We start from the raw sequence: 21,637 nt of genomic DNA, 5'->3' as shown, positions 1-21,637 counted from the left end.
AACTATGGAAATCCAAATTTAAAACATCTGAAAATAAAACTTTTTATTTTGAGAAAATTGTAGATTCTCACGCAGTTGTAAGAAATAATACAGAGAGATCTCATGTACCTTTTACCCTGGTTCCGGGAAAGGTAACATCTTGCAAAACTATCTTACAACATCCCAACCAGGATATTGACATTGATACAGTCAAGATACAGAACAGTTCCATCACAAGAATCCCTCTTGTTGCCTTTTTAAAGCCACACCCACCTTCCTCTCCTCCACTCCCATCTCTTCTCTAACCTTGACCACTAATCTATTCTCTATTTCTAGAATTTTATGATTTCAAGAATGCTATGTAAATGGAATTATATACTATGTAACCCTTGGGGGCTGGCCATTTTCACTCAGCATAATTCCCTCAAGATTCATACAGGTTGCTGTATGAGTCAATAGTCTGTTCCTTTTCATCGTCTGCGAGTATTTCATACTATGGATGTACTGCAGTTGGCTTAATGATTCACTGGTTGAAGGACATCTGTGTTGTTTCCAATTTTTGGCTATTACAAATAAAGCTCTATGAACATTGAAGTGCAGCTTTTTGTATGAACATAACTTTGACTTTATCAAGGAGAAATGCTCAGGAATGCAACTGCTGGGTCGTATGCAGCTGCACGTTTACTTTTTAAAACACTGCCAAGCTGTTTTCCACAATGGCTATCCCATTTTACATTCTCACCAGAAATGTATGAGTGATCCAGTTTCTCTTTGCCAATATTTGCTGTCACTTTAAAAAATCGTGGCCATTCTGATAGATGTATAGTAATATCTCCTTGTGCTTTTAATTTGCAACTCTCTAATGGTTAATGAGATTGAACATCTCTTCATGTGCTTATTTACCATCAGTATAGCCTCTTTAGTGAAATGTCTGTTTATGTCTTTTGCCTGTTTTCTAATTAGATTGCTTTTTACTCTTAGGTTGTAAGAATTCTTTATATATATACCAGATATTAGTCCTTTATCAGATATATTGCTTGCAAATATTTCTCCTGGTCTTAGCTGTTTTGATCCCCTTAACATGATCTTTTGTAGAGCAATACCAAAGATTCTTTTCTAAATTTTATAGTTTTAAATTATTCAATGAAGTCCATGATCCACTTTGAGTTAACTTTTGTATGAGTTAATGAGATGAGATTTAGGTTGGGGTGTTTTTTTGTTTTTTTTCTTCCTAATTGTTCCAATACCACTTGTTGAGGAGTCTATCCTTCTTCCTTTACACCTTTGTCAGGTATTATTTGGGCATATTTGTGTGGTTATATGTCTGACATCTATTCTGTTCCATTGATTTATGTGTTTATCCCTGTGCCAATACCATACTCTCTTAAAGTATATAGCAACTATATAGTATACCTTAATATCAGGTAGACTGATTCCCTTTCACTTTATTCTTATTTAAGCTATTCTGGGTCCTGTGTCTTTCCAAATAAATTTTAGAATAAGCTTCTTTATATACACAGAAAACTTTGCTGGGATTTTGGTAAGAATTGCATAAACCTATAGATAAATCTGAGGAGAACTGACATCTTTACTGCCTTGAGTCTTCCAGTCCAAGAACATGGTATGCTTCTCCATTTATTTAAGTCCCCTTTGATTTCTTTCATCAGCAAGTGAGTGAGAAATAAAGCCGTAATATTTTCAATTTATGTTCCAATGAGGGATTCATAACTGGGATATGTAAAGAACTCTATGAATCAATGAGAAAAAAATAATTAAGCCAATAGAAAAACATGCAAATGACTTGAACAAGCGTTTCACTGAAGAAATATAAATAGCTATTAAGCAGGGAAAATATACTCAACCTTATTGGTAATCAAGAAAATAAAATCTAAAGCCTCAATAAGATAATATTTCACAGTGATTAGACTGGCAAAATCTAAAAACTCTGATGATATCAAGTTTTGCTAAGGATGTAAAGCAACTGAAAATAATATTCATTGCTGGTGGGAATGGTTGGTAAACCAATTAGAAAAATAAGTTGAAATTACCTAACAAGTTGAGATGCATGTGCTCTAAGTCTTAGCCATTCTAGCTCTAGGTGTATGTTGCATGAAGAGATGGGTTAATAGCAGCATTGCTTGTCATGGTGAAATAACTGGAAACAGCGTAAGAGCAGAATGAATTAATACATTACGATACATTTGTATAATAGTATACTTTACATTAATGGCCATAATTGGCCCGTGGCCACAAGCTTCGAAATAGATGAATCTCACTAACAATGTTAAGAGAAAAAGCAAATCAGAGAAGAATACATACTCATGATTTCACTGATATACATGTTATAAATAGGTGGAAACAAGCACTAAATTGTTAGAGAAAATGAATATGGAGTGCAAATATTTTAAAAGTAAGGAAATGATAAAAAATTTAGGAGAGTGATTATTTGGTAATAGAGGAGGGAGGGACTGGGACAAACTTGGGGCTTTAAACATTTTGGTGATGTTCTGTGTCTTAAGCTGGGTGTTGGGTGCATGGGTGTTCATTTTGTTAGCACTCAAACAATAATATATATTATAATACCTCTTTGGATGATTAGTATTCATATTTTTAATTAGAGAAAAGAAGGAAAAGTCTGAGTCGTGTGCATTATTAGCACCAGAAAAAAGGTTACAGTAGTTGTTTCAAAAGAAATAAGAAAACCGAAAATGTCAGCATTTAAATCTGATTTCCATTATATAAGTAAAGTTAGGCGATTACATGTCAGTTCTTTAATGAATTTATATGTTATTTTTGCATTTTTTGTAGTCATAGTTTTCAGTAACAGTTGAATTAACTTTTAATTTGTTAATTGTAAGTTATGCCTTTGATTATGTAACTTTCCAAGTATTATTCCAAGGTTATTTTCTATTGAGCTAAAGGAATGACTACATTGATAAAATATACTATACAATAAATGAGATTACTCCAGTGCTTCTTTTGCTTCCTAAGATGCTATTGCATATTTTGAAAATGGTTTTCTGAGTTTTCCCAACGAATAAGAATGCTATGATTACTGTCTTCAAGTGTGGCAGATGGACTGTACATGTGTAGTGTGCGTGCCCGTTGTTTCTGCTGAATTCATAGGTCACCCTTTTTGGGTTTTCTTCATGGTTAGTGGCCATGATCCTTGCAGAGCTTCTTCAGCATGGCCTCTGGAATGTGCAGTATCTAGGACAGATTCAACATCACCTGGAAAGCTTTAGGAAACTGAGGGAATTGCAGGGCAACAATGGGACTTAAAAACTAAGTTCTTAAAAGTGAATATATTTTGGAAGCCCAGTAAAATAGTTCTGTGTCTTGAGAACTTTAGGTATTTATTAAAAGCTTAAAACAGAGAACTCCCTACAACTCGCCCACCCATATAATGAAGAAACCAGGAGGAGCTACTTGCTACTTAATTAAACAAACAAATAAATAAATAAATTTAATTCAATAGATCCTACAAAATACTATTGAGCATCTACCAGATAGTGCCAGATAATGTTCAAGGCACTGGAAATATAGCAGAGAACTAAACAGATATTATGTAATAATAATAGACCAGTGTGTATCATTTAATTCAGAAGTCTCCCTTACAGGCCTACAAGCTTTTTGAGGGCAAGGACCTTGCTTGTTCTGTGACCCAGTTTTTCTTTTCCTTAGCACTTAACAATGTCCAGCACATTCATACACATTTAATACTTACTATTAATCATGACCGTTAATACATTTAACGTTTGTTTGTTGCGTGAGTGAATGTGTCCCAGAGCCACACAGCTCATCCTTGGTGGAGCCAGAGTTTAACCTAGTCCTTCAATAATGATAAACAGTTGCCATTTATTTTGAGCTGACTCTGTCCAAGGCACCGTGCTCACCGCTCTACAATCCTCATCTCACTTAATCCTTACAGATGCCTGAGATACAGGTGTCATTGCCCTCTTTTGACTGAGGAGGGTTCTGAGCCTCAGAGAACTTGTGTCTTGCCCAAGGTCACCCTCTAGGTCTGTCCTCTTCAACATCTGTGCTAGGCTGGGACCAAAAGCCTTCCTCTTTCCACAGCCTTTATTTCTGTGGGAGCCGGACTATCCTTGGCTACCTAGAAGGGAACACTTCAGTTCATTAATTAATTGGGCTGCATGGTGCAAAGCCAGCCATTTGGCGGATTACCTGTCCCCTCCCCCCAATGAACTGACTGATTTGTTTTACAGAATTGACCACATCAGCTAGTTATTTTAATGGTAAATCAAATTACGCTCATCTACTTTTTTCTTTTACTAAGTGTCCAGCTGGCTAAGAGTTTAGGATCAGATACGCCTAAATTATAATCCAAGGTCAGCCACTTATTAATTATGAAACCTTGGGCAAGTATTTAACCTCTTTAGGCTTCCATCACTTTATCAGTGGAAGTGCAGGTGATAGTAATTCTACCTAGTCTAGTTAATCGTCTCACTAAGAGGTAACTCTTTAGCTCCTAACACAGTGCCTGACCGTTAAGGAGTTTTGTTGAGCGATAGCCGCCATTATTATATTTATCATTGTAATTGTCAACCTAATGTTTTATTTCAGTATCTTCTTTGTTCTGTGACTTTTACTGACCTCCTTGACCTACAACCTCAGCTTCCTTCCAAGGTAGACAGAGTTAGTTACTTTTTGCTCATTGGATATTACTCCTTCATTATGGAACGTACACTGTTATAAAAATTGGCTCAAGTCTCATTGCCTACCTTCCAGTTATAGGCACTTTGAATGCCAGTTCATTCATCTTTTTTAGTCTCAGCCCTTCCATATCGTCTAGTATGTAGGTGCTCTATGATGTTTGTCAAATTGAATGGATAGGTCATGTCTCTATTCATAGTGAATGGATAGATTATCTTTTGTGCATCATTGTTAATGTCATTGAGGGTATTACATTGATTTTTTTTGGCATGTTGGGTCTTTGTTGCTGCGCGTGGGCTTTCTCTAGTTGTTACTCTTCATTGTAGTGCGCGGGCTTCTCACTTGTGGTGGCTTCTCTTGTTGCAGAGCACGGGCCCTAGAGCATGCGGGCTTCAGTTGTGGTGCACGGGCTCAGTAGTTGTGGCGCGCGGGCTCTAGAGCGCAGGCTCAGTAGTTGTGGCGCATGGGCTTAGTTACTCCGCGGCATGTGGGATCTCCCCGGACCAGGGGTGGAACCTGTGTCCCCTGCACTGGCAGGAGGATTCCTAACCATTGCGCCACCAGGGAAATCCCCATTGATTTTTGATAAGGTCTTCACCGACATCATTTGTGTCCATCTTTTAATGCTGGCACTCTTTTTATTTGAATATGGCTTGCTAATTCTACTCTGGACTCAGATCTCTTGCTTTCCGTAGAGATTTTCACTGCTTATGTAGTGAGTATTGATTTTTGTTTTTTTCAACGTTTTTCTTCTTGCTACTGCTGTATTACAGACTTTTTGCTGCCATTCCTGCCACAGGACTTTATAAAAAGACTTTCTCACTTCCACTTCAAATTTTACTTCCCACATTGCTTTAAGGTATACATTTTTCTCTTCCCCCCCATCATTAATACATTACCATTTGACTCTGTCATTAGGCTGTCAATCTGTTAAACTCTTGAAGAAGAGAGACCTTATTTTAAATAGGCCTGATACTGTGCTGGAGAGATGGGTGCAGTGTCTACAATTCTATTCTTGTCAAGAATAGGCTTTTGAAATTTCAAGAAGAAATGAAATTTAGAAGAGCTACCAGTCCATGAAAGATCGAAGGAGGATGAAATAAGTAAGAGAAGGACAAAATCCACATCAGAGTTCTTGGGAAGGCCCCTTGCCTTATTTTAAAATAATTAATTATGAAACAAAGTATATCCTGAATGGCCAGACTGCGGATCCAGGCATGAAATTCCCTTCAAGGAAAATGGCAGTTTGAGGTCCCTAAGGCTGAGGTCCCCATTCCGTTGTTAGTGGTCAGAAAAAGAAGCACTTTGCATTTGAATTTCTTGGTTAAGGTAGTAGAGAATGGGGCGTTGCACCTGGATGAGGAAAGGAAAAGGAAACATTTAGTAACTATTCCCAAAGAAATGTCATACAAACGGTGACAAGTGGCAGTTCCTGCATTTCCGGTGAAGCTAGGATGCGACACAGGCCTGAAGTGCAGCGGGAGAGAGTTATGTGAAAATCCAGACAGACTGCCTGGGTTCTGAGATTCTTGAATATGTTATGAAGCAGAGCAGGACTTGCCCCACAAACAAGGCTGGAGAGTTTTCCAAGGTTCCGAGTCATCAGGCAGGGCTTCCAGGGACAGCAGTGCCACAGCCTCAGTTGTTCTGAGATAATCTGACCTGATGCATGAAGAAAGCCAATGGAATTTGATGGACCTCAGACTTCACATAAAAAGGTGGGTGGCAACCAAGCAGGGAGATAAGTCAATTCTTTCTGAAGATGGGAGCTCAGACTAGCCCATTTGCCTCGTAATTGTATAAAATACTACAGCAAATGAGAGGCTGCAGTTACCTTCCTTTCAAGCGTAAGAAGAATTTGCATTTCTGCTTAAAACTGAACAATTGTCAATGCAAAGGAATTGATCCAGTTAGATAAGAAAGTTTCATATTGGGATTATCACCTATAGACAGCAGTGAGGGTTAGAGCTGAAGGAACTACACTCCTTAAGCTGCTTCCATGAAAAACTTCAATCAACTGCTAGCTTTTGCTTTACAAACTTTGACGTATGTCCCTTGACCTTTAACAACTACCCCTTCACGTTTGACACTTAACGTTTGCTACATGATTAAAATTCAGCGTTAATTAATTTTAACACTATCAGTTAAGTTATATTTAGCTGAGAACACTCACTTTTGTCTTTTGTGAGTAGCACTGCAGCGTTATTACAAAGAGGTAGTCAGGAGGGCAACAGAGATACGAGAAGAGAAGAATGATTCAGTGTGCAGATAATTGTTTCGAGTGAAATTTAGCGTGGTATTTTTGTTCCTGTCCTCAGTAGAACTGAGATTTAGCACCTCGCGTTGGCTTTTAGCCCTCACCCCCACGAAGGAGGAGGCTGTGCTGGGCGGGTGCTGAGAATGAGGCACACCAGAATTAAATTATAGCACAGCTCGAACACCGGCAAGAATTTTCTCTGGCCAGCTCTTGGGTGCAAAACTGGCAGTTCCAAAAGAAAGGCAAGGCATCCCTGGAAAGATCTCCTTATGGTGTGGCATCACCCTTAATGGGGAGGTTTGACATGGTCGTGTAAAGAGCATCACCCCCAAAGTGGCGACCATTCCCAAAGAAAACAGTGGAAGCCAGGATATTTAGCCATAGCAGAGTTATAGTTCTAACCTTAAAAAGTCATCCAGGAGGTTGTCGTATGGATGGCTTATTCCGTAACGTGACCAATAAGCTCACCGGAAATAGATGAAAGCCAAGAAATGTGTCCTCTCTCCCTGAGTATTCCAAGTGAGAAAACATTTTTATTGGTTTATTTATTTCGTGCTCTTTTGCTCTGCGGCAAGATTATGCTAAGGATAGGCATGTGCAGATCGTGCTTTTACCTGAGGCTCAGAATGCTAGAGAACCATTACTACTGCTACTCTTTGGGATATTAGCATGGAATTGTGGTCCACAAGTTCACAGGGCCACTGAAATACTTCTTTGTATGGAACCGGAAGAGAGAAGCTCTGCATTTGGTAGATAGTGCAGGTGAAGCACTATTCATATGTAAGTCACCCATATGTGTCTCACTGAAGATCCAGTAATAGTAATAAAAAACTGAATTGGGGGGTTCTTTGAAACAGTATACTCAGGTAGCCTCCAGTTGTTAAAAACTAAACTAACAAAAGAAGACAACTTTGTAGCATTTTCCTTTGCGTATGACAGAACACTTTGCCTCCAGTAATTCATGTTTTATGTTCTAGAATCTAGTTCCATACCCTCATCTCATCCTTTACCTACAGCTGGAGGGCACTTGGTCTCTGGCAGATTTTCTTTTCCTGCCCACCCCCTGGGAAAAACTACAGCCAAGGACTTATGTAGTTTAAAGGATTTAAACTACGGTGCCAAGGATTTAAGTAGCTCTGTTTCCGTAGCCGAGCAATTCAGCATCAAGTCACATTTCTCTTGGTTGGACTCTGCTAGAATGTCCCTGTCCTAGTAACTGCCTTGAGTCTTAACTCCAAGGTCAAGTCTACCTTGTGTTCTTGATGGGACGCCAAATACCTATCTTGGTCCAATGCATGAGATCGAATCAGCCCTCTAGGTTGGGGTTCCTGGCTTTTTGTTTTCTCAGTTGTCTCCATCCGCCTGACTCCAGGGTAGTGGAGTCCTAGTTATGAAACCTAGTCTTATGAGTAAGACCTTGTTACCACTGAGAACATCTCTGGTTTCAGTCTTCTGCTCAGGCCTCTGACCTGGTCCTACGCTGTATTCCCTGTCAGCTCTCTCTGCTCATTGCTTGTCACAGCAGCTCTGATTGTCTACTTCCCACAGTCACTGGGCCTTCTGGATACTCTGATTCACCTTTCAAACTGGACTGACTCCCCACCCCTTCTGCTGAATAAACTTCCAGGGCTCCAGTTCCTGATTCCTCCCATCCTGTCTTTCTGCAGTTGACCTTGACCCAATCCTGCTATGAGGTCATGCAGGCAAAGGCTGAGCTTTAATATTCAGAGGATCAAGCATAGATGAAAGGGGGAAAATCATACCCTATATTTAGGAGCAAATAACATTTTTAAGGGTGGGAAGACTTTATAAAAGTCAAGTTTGCTAGCCCTTGAGTCTTCTAATTCTTTTTGGCTTCACTGGGTTTAATATAAGATGGAAACATTTTAACCTCAAATATTTACTTTCAAAGTAACATTTCAGGTGAGAGAGTAGCATGGACATACATCTACCAAATGAAAAATAGGTAGCTAGTGGGAAGCAGCTGTATTGCACGGGGAGATCAGCTTGGTGCTTTGTGACCACCTAGAGGGGTGGGATAGGGAGGGTGGGAGGGAGATGCAAGAGGGAGGGGTTATGGGGATATATGTATACATATAGCTGATTCGCTTTGTTATACAGCAGCAACTAACACAACATTGTAAAGCAATTATACTCCAATAAAGATGTTAAAACAAATCTGTTTTGCAATATCTTTCTTCAATGGATTGAACAGGTGGCTTTGCATATTCCTTGAGATTGAAGATAATTTTACCTTGTAAGTTATTTTTCTCTCTGTTTTTACATTTTAAGGTGTTGCACAATGGCCTCGTTATGGAGATGAAACATCCGACTGTGGGGAAGATATCAGTCCCAGGTTTGAAAATTTTTATTTTTCTTAACTCCTTCCTTCATGAACTTGTCCCTTGTGCTGATCACTGCAAGTAGTTGATGACCCTCCAAACAACTTGTCAAGACATTATCTAAACTTTTCATTTTGGGTAAAAGGGGAACCCTAGAATCACACCCACAAGCGTGTTTGCTGAGGCTGTGGACTTGTGTCTTCACTCTGTCTGGGTGACAAAAAAAATGCTTGTATTACCTAACTCCATTCTGTGGAATCACGTACTCACACAAGTGCTTTATGGCCAACAGATAGATGGCGATAGATATGGAAAATGTTCTGAAGTTACGCTTGGTTTGTATGAGAATGAGAAAGAAAGGCAGGCAGCATAGAGGTGGTGTCCAAGCAAGGCTACTGACTGCTCAGGCCAGGGCATTTTTTTTTTCTTTTTTTTTTTTCTGAACTGTGGTTTAAGGTATGGATCTTAGCTTTGTCGATCAAGAAACTAAATGTTTTCAGTAAACTCAGAATATATTGAATTTTTGTAACTTGACTCATACCAAACAAACTCACTGAAGACATTTTGGCCTTAAGCCAAAGTGCCAGGTTTTTCACTTCTAGGCAGAAACCTCAGGCCTGACTCTCAGAGCATCCAAACTGTAGTGAGAGCTTATGATCGACCTATTGGCCCCAACAGACTGCACTTCTCTAGTGATCGTGACATTACCGTTCCTCAGATCTGCTGTCTCTACTCTGGTCGTTGCTAGAAAGACACTCCACATTCTTGTCCATCGCATCCCTATTTTCTAGGCTATACACAAATCATACACATTTTTTTTTCTCTGCTTTTGACAGAGAATAAGGAAATTAGTTAGAATATAACTTTGGTCATTGTTTTCCTGAAACTATATCCTGGTCGCCTTGCTTGAAATTTGGGTATTTCCCAAATCCCTCAGTCACATCTGTCAAATGACATAAGTATTTACTTCTATAGGTATCAGGTCTCATTTCTTGAATAACTGCTATTGTTAAGTTGGTTGTGGGTATAACCTAATTGTAAGATTTGGGATCAGCTGGATAATAATGTCCTAGAACAGATCAGATCATGGCCACTGGCCAACAAAAAGAATGAGAGGAAGGAAGTATGATGAATAAAGCAAATTGAAGGAGAAAGTTCTGATATTCAGGAGTATAAGGAACGTTATACATGAATTAAGGGAGGTAACTAAGAGAGAGAGCAGATATAAGCATATCAGAAACTGGGATCACATGTTAACAGGGAAATGCTATATGGCATAGAAAAGTAGTGGAAAAAAAGCATGTTGATAAAAGCTAAGAAAGTCATTTATTCATTTATATTATTGAGTATGTACTATGTGCCAGGCTCTGGGTCCTGGGAATGCAAAAATAAACCAGGCAACTTGGCCCTTGGCCACATGAAGCTCATACTCAATGGAAAGTCGTATAGTAAAAGCAACCAACAAATGTTTCTGTAACTGTAAGTCATGATACGTGCAAAGAAGGGGTATGAACAGTGTGCTTCGTAGAGAGTAACGGGACAGAGGGACCTGTGATAGTTTAGGTTGATCAGAAAAAGCCTCTCTGAGAGGATGACTTGGACACTGAGAATTGAAGGAGAGTTAGAAGTTGACATTGAAGAATAGGGGAAGAGCATTCGAGCAGAGGGACCAGCTTATGAGAAGGCTCTGAGGTGGGAAAGAGCTGGGTATGCTTTAAACGAGAACGGAAAGTGAGGAAAGATTTCTCCAAAGAAGACATACAGATGGCCAAAAACGCATGAAAAGATGCGCAACATCACTCAGAGACATGCAAAACCACAATGAGGTATCATCTCTCACTGGTCAGAATGGCCATCATCAAAATATCTACAAACAATAAATGCTGGAGAGGGTGTGGAGAAAAGGGAACCCTCCTACACTGTTGGTGGGAATGTAAATTAGTGCAGCCACTGTGGAGAACAGTTTGGAGGTTCCTTAAAAACATAAAAATAGAACTACCATATGACCCAGCAATCCCACTACTGGGCATATACCCTGAGAAAATTCAAATTTTCTCAAAATTCAAAAAGAGTCATGTACCCCAATGTTCATTGCTGCTCTATGTACAAGAGCCAGGACATGGAAGCAACCGAAGTGTCCATAGACAGATGAATGGATAAAGAAGACATGGCACATATATACAATGGAATATTACTCAGCCATAAAAAATGAACGAAAATGAGTTATTTGTAATGAGGTGGATGGGCCTAGAGTCTATCATACAGAGTGAAGTACGTCAGAAAGAGAAAAACAAATACCGTATGCTAACTCACATATATGGAATCTAAAAAAACGGTACTGATGAACCTAGTGGCAGGGCAGGAATAAAGATGCAGATGTAGAGAATGGGCTTGAGGACATGGAGGGGAAGGGGAAGCTGGGACAAAGTGAGAGAGTAGCATTGACATATATACACTACCAAATGTAAAATGTAAAATGCAACAGTGGGAAGCTGTTGCATAGCCCAGGGAGATCAGCTTGATGCTTTGTGACCACCTTAGAGGGGTGGGATAGGGAGGGTGGGAGGGAGGCTCAGGAGGGAGGGCATATGGGGCTATATGTATACATATAGTTGATTCACTTTGTTTGTTGTACAGCAGAAACTAACACAACATTATAAAGCAATTATACTCCAATAAAGATAAAAAAATTAAAAAATTAAATAATAAATAAGTAGTGAAGAAAGAGGGGCAGGAATGGAGACTGAAGAGAGAAGCAGAGCCTCAAGGCCCCACTAGGTTTAGTTTTACTCTAGTTTTAAGCAGAGGAGTGAAATGACACAACTTGTAACTTAAAGCAGGGAGTCAAGTTAGGAAGTTATTACAAGACTTCACATTACAGTCGGCGTCTGAAATTAAGGACGTGGTAATAGCGAGAAAGAGAAGGGGGTAGTCAAAGCAAAAAAATGTGATCATAGTGCTTTCAGTATGAGAAGACTTTAAAAAGCATTTTGTCCAGTAGTTTTTGACTTTAATTTTTAAACAGTGGAACTGATTTCTCAAATGAAGTCTAACTATCTAAAACAGATCAAAGTCGAATTTTGCAATTGATAAGTTAGCACTCCAACTCTTTACCTTTTTTCCCCTGCTTTCATCATGCTATACTCCTCCAAACACCTCTTTGGAACCTAAAGCCTCTTTGGGTCCCTAAAGAATAATTCAAGAAACACCGATCTAATTTAATTCCACAGGTTTACAGATGAGGTCATACCACATTGATATCCCCAACACATGAGAGAATAAGATAAACATTTGAAAGTTAATAACAGTTATTAGCATGATAGTAAGGAAAAAAGTAAGTCAGAGGCCAACCTAGAATGAACTCATTGGATGTAACTCTCTATCAGTCAGATGTGCATTTACTGACTTTCCTTGGTAAATAAATAAACAATCAATCAAGAAGGAAATATTTTTTCAAACTCCTAAAGGAGAATGCATACCTCTTTTGCTCACTTTAATGTATGTGTATCAGTTAGCTATTCTCACAATAATGCTGTGTAACAAATAACCACAAAAATCTCAGTAACATTCAAGCATAAGCATTTATTTATTCCGTGCATGTGGATTGGATGGTAGATGACTGATCTAGGCTGGACTCGCCTGGGTGGCTTTGCTTCTAGATGCAGGTCTGGCTGGACTTGGCTCCAGTGTGAGTTAGGCCCAGTTCTGCTCCACGTGCCTCTCATTTCTTCTCATGGCAATGCCAGAAGAGCAAGAAGGCAAACAGAAACCCCACTTAAGAGCTTTTGCAGAACTAACAGACCCTTCTGCCCACAACTCATTGGCCAAAGCAAGTGTTAGGCTATATGGGGTTGGGGAAAATATATCTCTCTTTTTAAGAGAAACTGTAAAGTTACATGGTGAAGGCATGGGCAGAGGGAGGGGTAAATAACTAGGGCCCAAAATTCAATTTACTACAATATAATTCTCAGGTCTATAGCAATCTCTTTTTAATCTCCTTTTGCAAATTTTTATTTTTGTTTCTTTAATTTTTATAGGGCTTAGGCATCTTTTTGGTATATCTATCTTATTGACTGACCTTATATTCTCTCTATAGAATTACCAACAAAGGAAGTCTCAGATTTGAGATGAAATGGATGTGTTTAGATTATTTTTGGAATTAGTATCTGAGTGTCTGTAGAGGGCAGCACATCCGGACTCCCCATGAAGGGGAGAGACAATTCTGCTCATAGACATAAGATAAGAAGTTGCTATTGTATCTCCTAATTCAGTGTATCCCAGTAAGAGACCACTCAGACAGGATGAGATATTAAATGCAAAGAGAATTTATCAGTAAATAATTTAAAATTTTCCTGTGGTTTGTCCTTTTCATTGATATTATTTACGGATGATAGTTCCGCCTTTTTTTGTAAGGAATGTCCTCATTGGGAACCTCATGAATGCTGTAGAAATAACTCAGATTCTCCCACAATGCCTCAGTGAGGCGAATCTGCCAAAACAGGACGACAGGTGGGTGTAGTTAAAAGTGGTGTTTATGCTGCACTGTTTTCTAGTTAGCCAGTGGACACACATTTTGGGATTCATTAAATGTAGTTCTGCTGATTTACATATATGTCTGCATCTTTACATTTACAGTGAAAATCATAATTAAAACTACTTAATTTATATTACCTTTGTTATTAATGAATCTCTTGTGAACAGTACTGAATTTTCTACATGTCGCACTAATTTGCCTGAAGGATTTTCCATGTTAGTCATTATGAGAAATTTGTCTCTTGGAGAACAGGGTTTATGGCACCTTTTTAGAGATGTGTAAATCCACAGCAGTCCCTCAGATTCTCACATTAGAATTCCTGTATAGGCGAGTGCTCGTTGATTAAAACCTTAAAGGTGCTCGTCCACCAATGTTGAAGACACTTTGAACAGGAACGGGAAATTATTTACCTCTTCAAAATTTCTTTCTGCTACTTAAATAATTATTGTCAGCACTTAATACGTTGTTCCAATATTTGTAACCATTACCAATATTAAAATAATAAATGAAGTAGTATAGTCCAAACGATCTCCTTTATTAATTTATATCTATTGTAACATGCTCCCTTTTCATTATCGTTTCCCACCACCTCCAATCTCTAGTAAACAGTTAAGACAGAAATTTCATTTGTGTATATACGTGTCATAGTTAAAACATGCAAACTAGTTAATAGTCATGAATTATCTCTAAATATGAAATGTAGTTCTGCTAATACTATCATTCTTTCATTCTTGTTTATTAAACTACTCTCTCATTCGACCTTTAAATCCTATTTTACAGTTAAAGGTAGAAAGATACAAAGAAAACTAGTTATTAGTTGGAGTATAAATGAGAAGATGCATCATATCTCTTTGCCCAGCTTAAGTAATCTGGTGTTCTGTGCGTCCCTGGTGAGTGGAGTAGTCAGTCAGTAGTCTTAGCTCACCATTCGATTAGTGACAGAAGTGTCAGCACAGTGGGCACAGTCTACTAATTTGCTCATAATTAACTAAGGTAACCTGGTTGAGTGCTAAAACCTTACACACACCCACACTCACACACACAACTTAACTCACTAAACCTACCGTGTCCCATACGTTATATGAAGCTCTGGTGTTAGGGCTGTACCCAGGCCGGGCCCAGTCACTCATGGAGCTTACCGTTTGCCAGGAAATTTTTTTGTTATTCTGAATAATAAATTCAGAAAAGTGAGATGGGCGTTTCCGTGGAGAACCAGAGGCAACAGCAGGATGACCTGAAAGCGCAGATGAGGGAGGCCTCACCTAGAGCGTGGGATCAGCAGAGGTGTCCCTGAGAATGAAATGTAAGCAGACACGTGACCTACGACCAGTTGTCAGCTGGGCCAAACTGGTGTGGGCTGAGGGAGGGACGGGGAGGTGCTGAGCGTGGTGCTGGAGGAGCTGAGAAAGGGCAGGAATGGAGATGACCCTGGAGAGGTAGCCAGAGGCCAGGAGAATAAGACCTCAGATAGAGCTAATGGTCATGTTACAAACAGATCAAAATGTAAAGGAGATCTATGCTGAGGTCTCAGGTCTCTACTCTCTGGGGGGTGAAGTGGGACCCAGAGGAGGAAATTGGGAGGAATCTCAAACGTGGTTTGGCAGGTGTTCTCACTGACTGCTTTTAGGTGTAATTTCTAAAATGCTTCTAACTCCATTGAAAAGTTTTATAAAACTTCTAATGTCCTGAATTTTAAACTGTGAAATTGATAAAATTCTCATTTGTTAATTACGGAGGTGAAGAAGGACATTAAAGGTCATACCACATTTCCTCAATAAGAGATGGGCCATCATATAAACATCACATTATTTGTGATTTTAGTGGGAAGATCTTACACTAGTTATCACATTCCAAAGACTGCCACTTTCCACTGAGCCATTCACTAGTTGCATCTTCTTATAATACTGCTGGCTATTGGCCTTTTAGCCAGCAAGGAACACGTTGTCCTTCCGGGTACTGTGTAGATGCCAGAACAGCCTTGGTGCTGAGTTCCAAACTTCAAAGGATGTCACTGAAATAGAGTTTGATGCATACCTCTAGTTTCTCACCATAACCTTTTACCAATACCTCCCCGTAAATGTGCACGGTGGTCATTTGATTCCAGCAGCACTTCTGGGAAGTATTTGAGTGGTGAGTGTGTCAGGGCTGTGAGAGGGAAGCCGTCTTCTATCGTGCAAAATGATTTTAAATTGAATTACCCTTGCCTGCTGGTCCCTTGATCTGTGTTTTCAGAAAGCAGCTCTAAGTTCTTTTAAATAAAACTTTTCTTAAGTTTTTCCCCACAGTATTTTAATATTTGGAACCTGCAACAAATTTTAGCTAGTGAGCGTTGGATACAGGAAGAACAGTCACAACTATGAATTAATGTAGCTCAAACCAAAGTATTCGAATATTGACATTTGGATTTTTATAGTGACTTTCTAAGAAGCTGAATGTACTTCTTTATTTGATTATCTAACATACTGTATTTCCAAATGTTTTGCAAGACTTTTTATAAGTGATGATCTAAGACACCTTTCTTTTGTAAAGCTCCTGAAGGGCAAAGATGCTGTCATTTAAACTCTAACCAGCACCCTCTGTACCAAGGAAGTACCTAACAGACGTTTTCTGGATGATGATTAGGATAAAAAAGCTACTAGATGAAAAATAACTGAAAAGATGGTTTGTGACAATTTAAAGCAGTATGCATTTTTTTATGAACAGATTGACTACCTGTGGAAGCTATCTGAAAGAGATCTGTTTTACTTCTTAGTTTGTTTCCAGTTTGAAGTACATAGACGGAGTCACCACCTAGTCTCTGGCATGGTTGCAGATCTTCCTCTCTGTGCTGTACACGCCTTCAGCTTTCCCCGTTACTTTTAGCTTTTTTTCCCCTTTACATAGAAAATTAGATGATGCTTCTGAAATCACAAATCCTCAAAGTTTAGTTAAACTTCAGTAATGGATAACAGCAATGGGGAAAGCTGTCACAAATCTTACTAGGGAAAAAGACAAATTAAAGAGGCACAAAAGTTTCAGCTTGTCTTCCTCCGTAAAGTTTAAATATGTTGGTTCTCATAAGGAGTTCTAAGTGAAACCAATCTGAGAGTGAAAGGTGAGATAAGTTATTCCTTCCAGGTAGAAAAATCTTTCAGATGACAACAGGAAGAGTGTGCAAAGTTTTCACATTGTGTATAGTGCATAATCTCTGTTCTAGAAAAAGCATACTCCTTCAGGGACCAGGCTAAGCGGTAAGAAAGAGGAAAGAGATGAAAAGAAGGGTCTGTAGTCTGTCAACAGAATGAGAGAGAGCTGGCAGGGAAGTGGATTTTCAAATAGACTAGCCATGGTACTTCCCAAAGTCCTCAATTATTTTTAACTTGATTAAACCCTTAACCCACGGCAATGCCCTGAGAGTTAAATAAATCAGCATATTCTCAGGTGATTTGACAGAGTGCCTGCAGCCTTCCTTGGAAATCCCGTTCCCATGAGGCGGGGTCGTAGACATTGTTACCGTTCAGTGAGAGATGAATAGCCAGAGTGACTTTCCTTCCTAGGAGAGCAGGGAGGAAACAGGAGGAGGGAATAGCATCCCCAGGAATGTCTTTCCATCAGGAACTGGAGAAGCCCTAAGAGGCAAGTTACCATCGCTGATATGACTTAGGGATCTCCATCAACGATGCTTACCTGTGCCATGAGGAAGAAATATTCCGTGAGAGCTGGGCTTTCACGCTCAGGGAATTCGCATTCCTGTTACTCGGGACTGGGAAGGTGGCCAAGATCTCAGTTGTTCCTCTTCAACCATCTTCATCAACCGAGGCGCTAAGATAAGTGCATCTGTCCAAAAGGCCAGAAACTCATGTTCCAAATCAGTCCTGAGTTATCAGTGAAGTTCTGGGGTGCAGAGTTGTTTTCACTATTAGAAATTCATATTTCTAAATATGGCTAAAGAATTTTCCTGGGTGCATACTTAATTGGACTTCTACATTGTTTTGGGGTGTTTTCTCAAGTATCACTATGCAGAATGACCCCTGAGGTTAGAGGTGTATTTGACATCATCTGAGTAGACCACTGAATGTCACTCCAAACATAGAAATCAAAGCAAAATAAAAACAAAAATAAAAAGCCACAGGAAGCACCGGGAGAGTGGAAGTCTCAACGATGGTAAAGCATTTCTTGTCATTTTTGTCTTAAAAGGTGGATCAGACATTTTCTGGGATCAATTCTTGAGTCCTTGCTGTATTCGCTGCTGCCATCTTTCATTGGGTACCCAGAGAAGTCTTTTTCTGGATCTAATTTAAATACTGACTTTATGCTATAGATCTTTAAAGAATAAATTAATTAAATGTAATTAGGCACGTGAACTGGCTGGAGAAGTAGAATCGGATACTATGTAATAGCTAAATACAAAAGGCTTGAAATTATCTTCCAGTTTGGACTTCCGTGTTGTGGAATTAACTTGGATAATTAGGAAGTGACATTAACTTTGCCTCCAAGTGGGCTTCAGCCGGGAGGAGTTGCTTGACCTCATTGCCGGCTTTATTTAGGGTTGGAGAAGGGGTCATTTTAGTCCTCTCTGAGAGAGGAATGGCTTTGCTGTCCTCCAGCATTGCCAGGTAGGGACTCCGTGGTCCATGAAGAGATGACAGGTGGGCTGCATCCCAGGGGAAAATTGTTTTCTTTAAGCATGGTTCCGTAAGATGTCAAGATTTACTCCTGTTAAGAAGACTTAGCCAGAGAAAATATCAGTAGAGTTAGCTATCTTCTTATATCAAAGGATTATAGTTTAATTTTGACGAGGCACACACTGTACTGTAAATATTAATAAGTGTTGGTGGAGGTGAAGAAATGGTAGTAAAAGGGTTAAATAAGAACCTTCAGATATTTTAACCTAACCAAGGGGTCATGTGCAATATCCCACTTATGCCATCACCTCCAAATCTTAAGGATTTATTTGGCATTGAGCTGGGTCTTGAAATTCATTGCTTATCTCCTTTTCAGCAGGAGTGAATGCTGTCTTCTCTGTGTTAGCTGTGTACCGACTTTTTTGGGACCGTATCCCCCTATAGTCATATCTTTATCTGGTATGGCATTAGCAGTCACCGTGTCCCTGGGCTCATCCTTTGCGTAAGATTAGGACACTGCCTAGAGGGGGAGGGATGAGGGGCCTTGAAATGCTTCCCAACTTGTCCTTCATCAGAGCATCATGTAAGTCACAGTGGCCATGTGACTCTCAGGGTGGGTGACCCGTTAGTCAAAACTACTCAGAACCCTGTGTCTGTTGAAAGTGTCCCAATGAACCCTATACTCCAGCTTATTGCAAGAAGCCATATGCTTTTCAAGCAATTAAGAGAACACCTGATTTTAGTTAGATTAAAAATGAAAAATAAGGTAGTACAAGACATTTGGGGGATTTCAGAAGAGAGTATAGTGAGATAAAAGCATCAACAAGATGCTGCAGCCACAAAAAGCTAGAGAACTACTACCCCACATAGACTTACAGAATGTCCTCAACAGTTTACCTCCCATAAACTCTTCATAAACTGCATTCTCTTGGTTGCTGGGCCTTCAAGTTGATACGTGAACTTAAGTAACTGACTTCACCTTTTAGTGCCTTGTCTTGCTTTGATGACATTGATTTTTGCATTCTTTCAGTTTAAAGGAAAAATGTAATTTACAGTACTGCATATAAGGTATTTTGTGAATAGATTTTAATAGCTTCATTGCCTTGGAATATTCAAATTTGAAACAAGGGAATGTAAGTGAACATCTGTTGAGTAGTTCTCTCTCTCTCTCTCTCTCTCTCTCTCTCTCTCTCTCTCTCTCTCTCTCGCTCTCTCTCTCTCTCTCTCTCGGTCTCTCGCTCTCGCTCTCGCTCTCTCTGAGCCCTTTATGCATATGATTTGTTTAATCTCTAGGAAAATTCAGTAAGCCATACATTATTACATCCATTTTACAGTTGAGAAAATTGAGACTTGCTAAGTGTTGCAGCACCAATGGGAACCCAGATCTGAGTATCTCTGAAATGTGTCCTCTTTTTCCTATTTCCTACTGTCTCCTAAAGTTGAGCCCAAAAGGAAGGTTGAGCCAGTTATTGAGTTTTTTATCTTACAACTTTAGTCTCTAGTCTAAAGGCTGATTAACATATTTTAAATGTTTCATTGAAAGAGGAGCTTGGAAATTTATTTAAGAATGTTAAAATTCAAGAATTTAAACTTGGAGCCTCCGTCCTTTGGGGATTAAGTTTGGTTTTTAGTCTATTATTGTGTTTTTATGGGAAAAAAAAGCCATCAGAAAATATATTGTTAGGCCATTTCGATATTCTCAAGCATATAAGTGTAAATGCACCAAAACATGTGGATTACATTTCCCTCAAGTTGTGCTGTTTTCACACATTAACAGAAAAGCAGTTTGAAAGGGGGGGGTGGAAATACTTGGGACAGATATGCAGGTTTCAATCATCAAAAGACCCGTGATGTTAAGCTGCCATGCTGACTTACCCAGATTTCTCATCTTTGCAGTGACCTTTCTGTGGCACTGGTGCTATGTGGGCAAATTTCTTCTTGCTCACTGGGGGCTGGTTTTATTTTCAAGTTAAAGCCACTTCCCTTCAAGCAACTTTAATTAACCTGCAAACAGTGTTGTGCTGGTACAAGAACGTTACAGTGATATTTTTTCCAAGTGAGTGGTTGATACTATGGCCAGAGCAGGAATTTAAAAGTTAGGGACTTCCCTGGCGGTCCAGTAGATAAGACTCAGTGCTTCCACTGCAGTGGGCACAGGTTTGATCCCTGGCTGGGAAACTAAGATCCTGCATGCCACACGGTGCTGCCAAAAAAAAAAAAATATATATATATATATATTAGTGACAAATTCTGTATGATTCCACTTATATGAGGGACCTAGAGTAGTTAAATGCATAGAGACAGAAAGTAGAAGGGTGGTTCCGCAGGTCTGGGTGGGGGATGAATGGAGAGTGAGGGTTTAATGGGTGAGAAGTCTCAGTTGGGGAAGATGGAAAAGTTCTGGAGATGGATGGTGGTGATGGTCGCACAACAGTGTGAATGTGCTTAATACCACTGAATTGCACACATGAAAAAAGGTTGAAATGATAAATTTTGTGTTATATATATTACCGCAATAAAATATATGATTACTAGAAAAAATCAGCTAACTTCTATGCTGTTTTCCCATGTGCATGGGGCGTATATGTGTGGTGTAGAGAGGAGTGCCTTTAGGCTCCGTCAGGGAGACCTGAGTACAAACTCAGCTCTGCCAGAAATGGTTGGCGATACTAGGCCTTCCTGATCAGCCTTCCTGACCTGTCTCAGTGACATCTGTCTTCTCTGCAATATGAAGATCAAACACTTAAGATAATTACGATAATTAAATAACAATTCACGCCAAGGACCCAGCACGTAGGAGTAAGTGGAAGCACGTTGTAGATAATTAATAAACTCTCAGCAGTGTCTACGGTAGCCACAACTCTTGGGGGAAAATAAAACTAGCCACATTATTAGTTATTTTTCAAACATGGGACATTGAAATAATCATGCATATTTCTCTAAGAAATACAGTAAAATAAATCATTCTTTCATTGAACATTTATCTACTCTGTGCCAAGTGCTGACTGACAAGGAGCTCGTCTAATGGGGCGTTTGACAGTGACCAATCAAATGAAATGCAGTGGGGACCGGGGAACCCTGGACCGTCGCTGCCAGATATGTGTGTAGGGCCAAACCAGCTTTGAAACTCTTGGATAAATGTGTTGTACACAGCGTCAGTGGAGACCACAGCGGTGTGAGAGCATCCTCCAGAAACAGCACTGTGCTAGACAGATCGTGCAGGTGAAAATGATTCAGAGACTGC

At 39.5% G+C, this 21,637-nt stretch overlaps 1 protein-coding gene across 1 annotated transcript in view; it reads left to right on the top strand.

Moving 5' to 3' along the window:
* SUGCT (succinyl-CoA:glutarate-CoA transferase) overlaps nucleotides 1–21,637 on the top strand; it is a 683,256-nt gene that overhangs the window by 571,483 nt on the left and 90,136 nt on the right. The window contains exon 13 of the mRNA XM_082846503.1: nucleotides 9,206–9,269. Within this exon, the coding sequence (XP_082702629.1) occupies nucleotides 9,206–9,269 (64 nt within the window). The remainder of the gene's footprint in view (nucleotides 1–9,205; nucleotides 9,270–21,637) is intronic.

The sequence above is a fragment of the Leucopleurus acutus genome (assembly GCF_964270905.1).
Source record: "Leucopleurus acutus genome assembly, chromosome: 9".
Lineage (NCBI taxonomy): Eukaryota > Metazoa > Chordata > Mammalia > Artiodactyla > Delphinidae > Leucopleurus > Leucopleurus acutus.
Note: the sequence above shows the minus strand (reverse complement) of the source record. Positions and strands in the feature narration are given on the sequence as shown.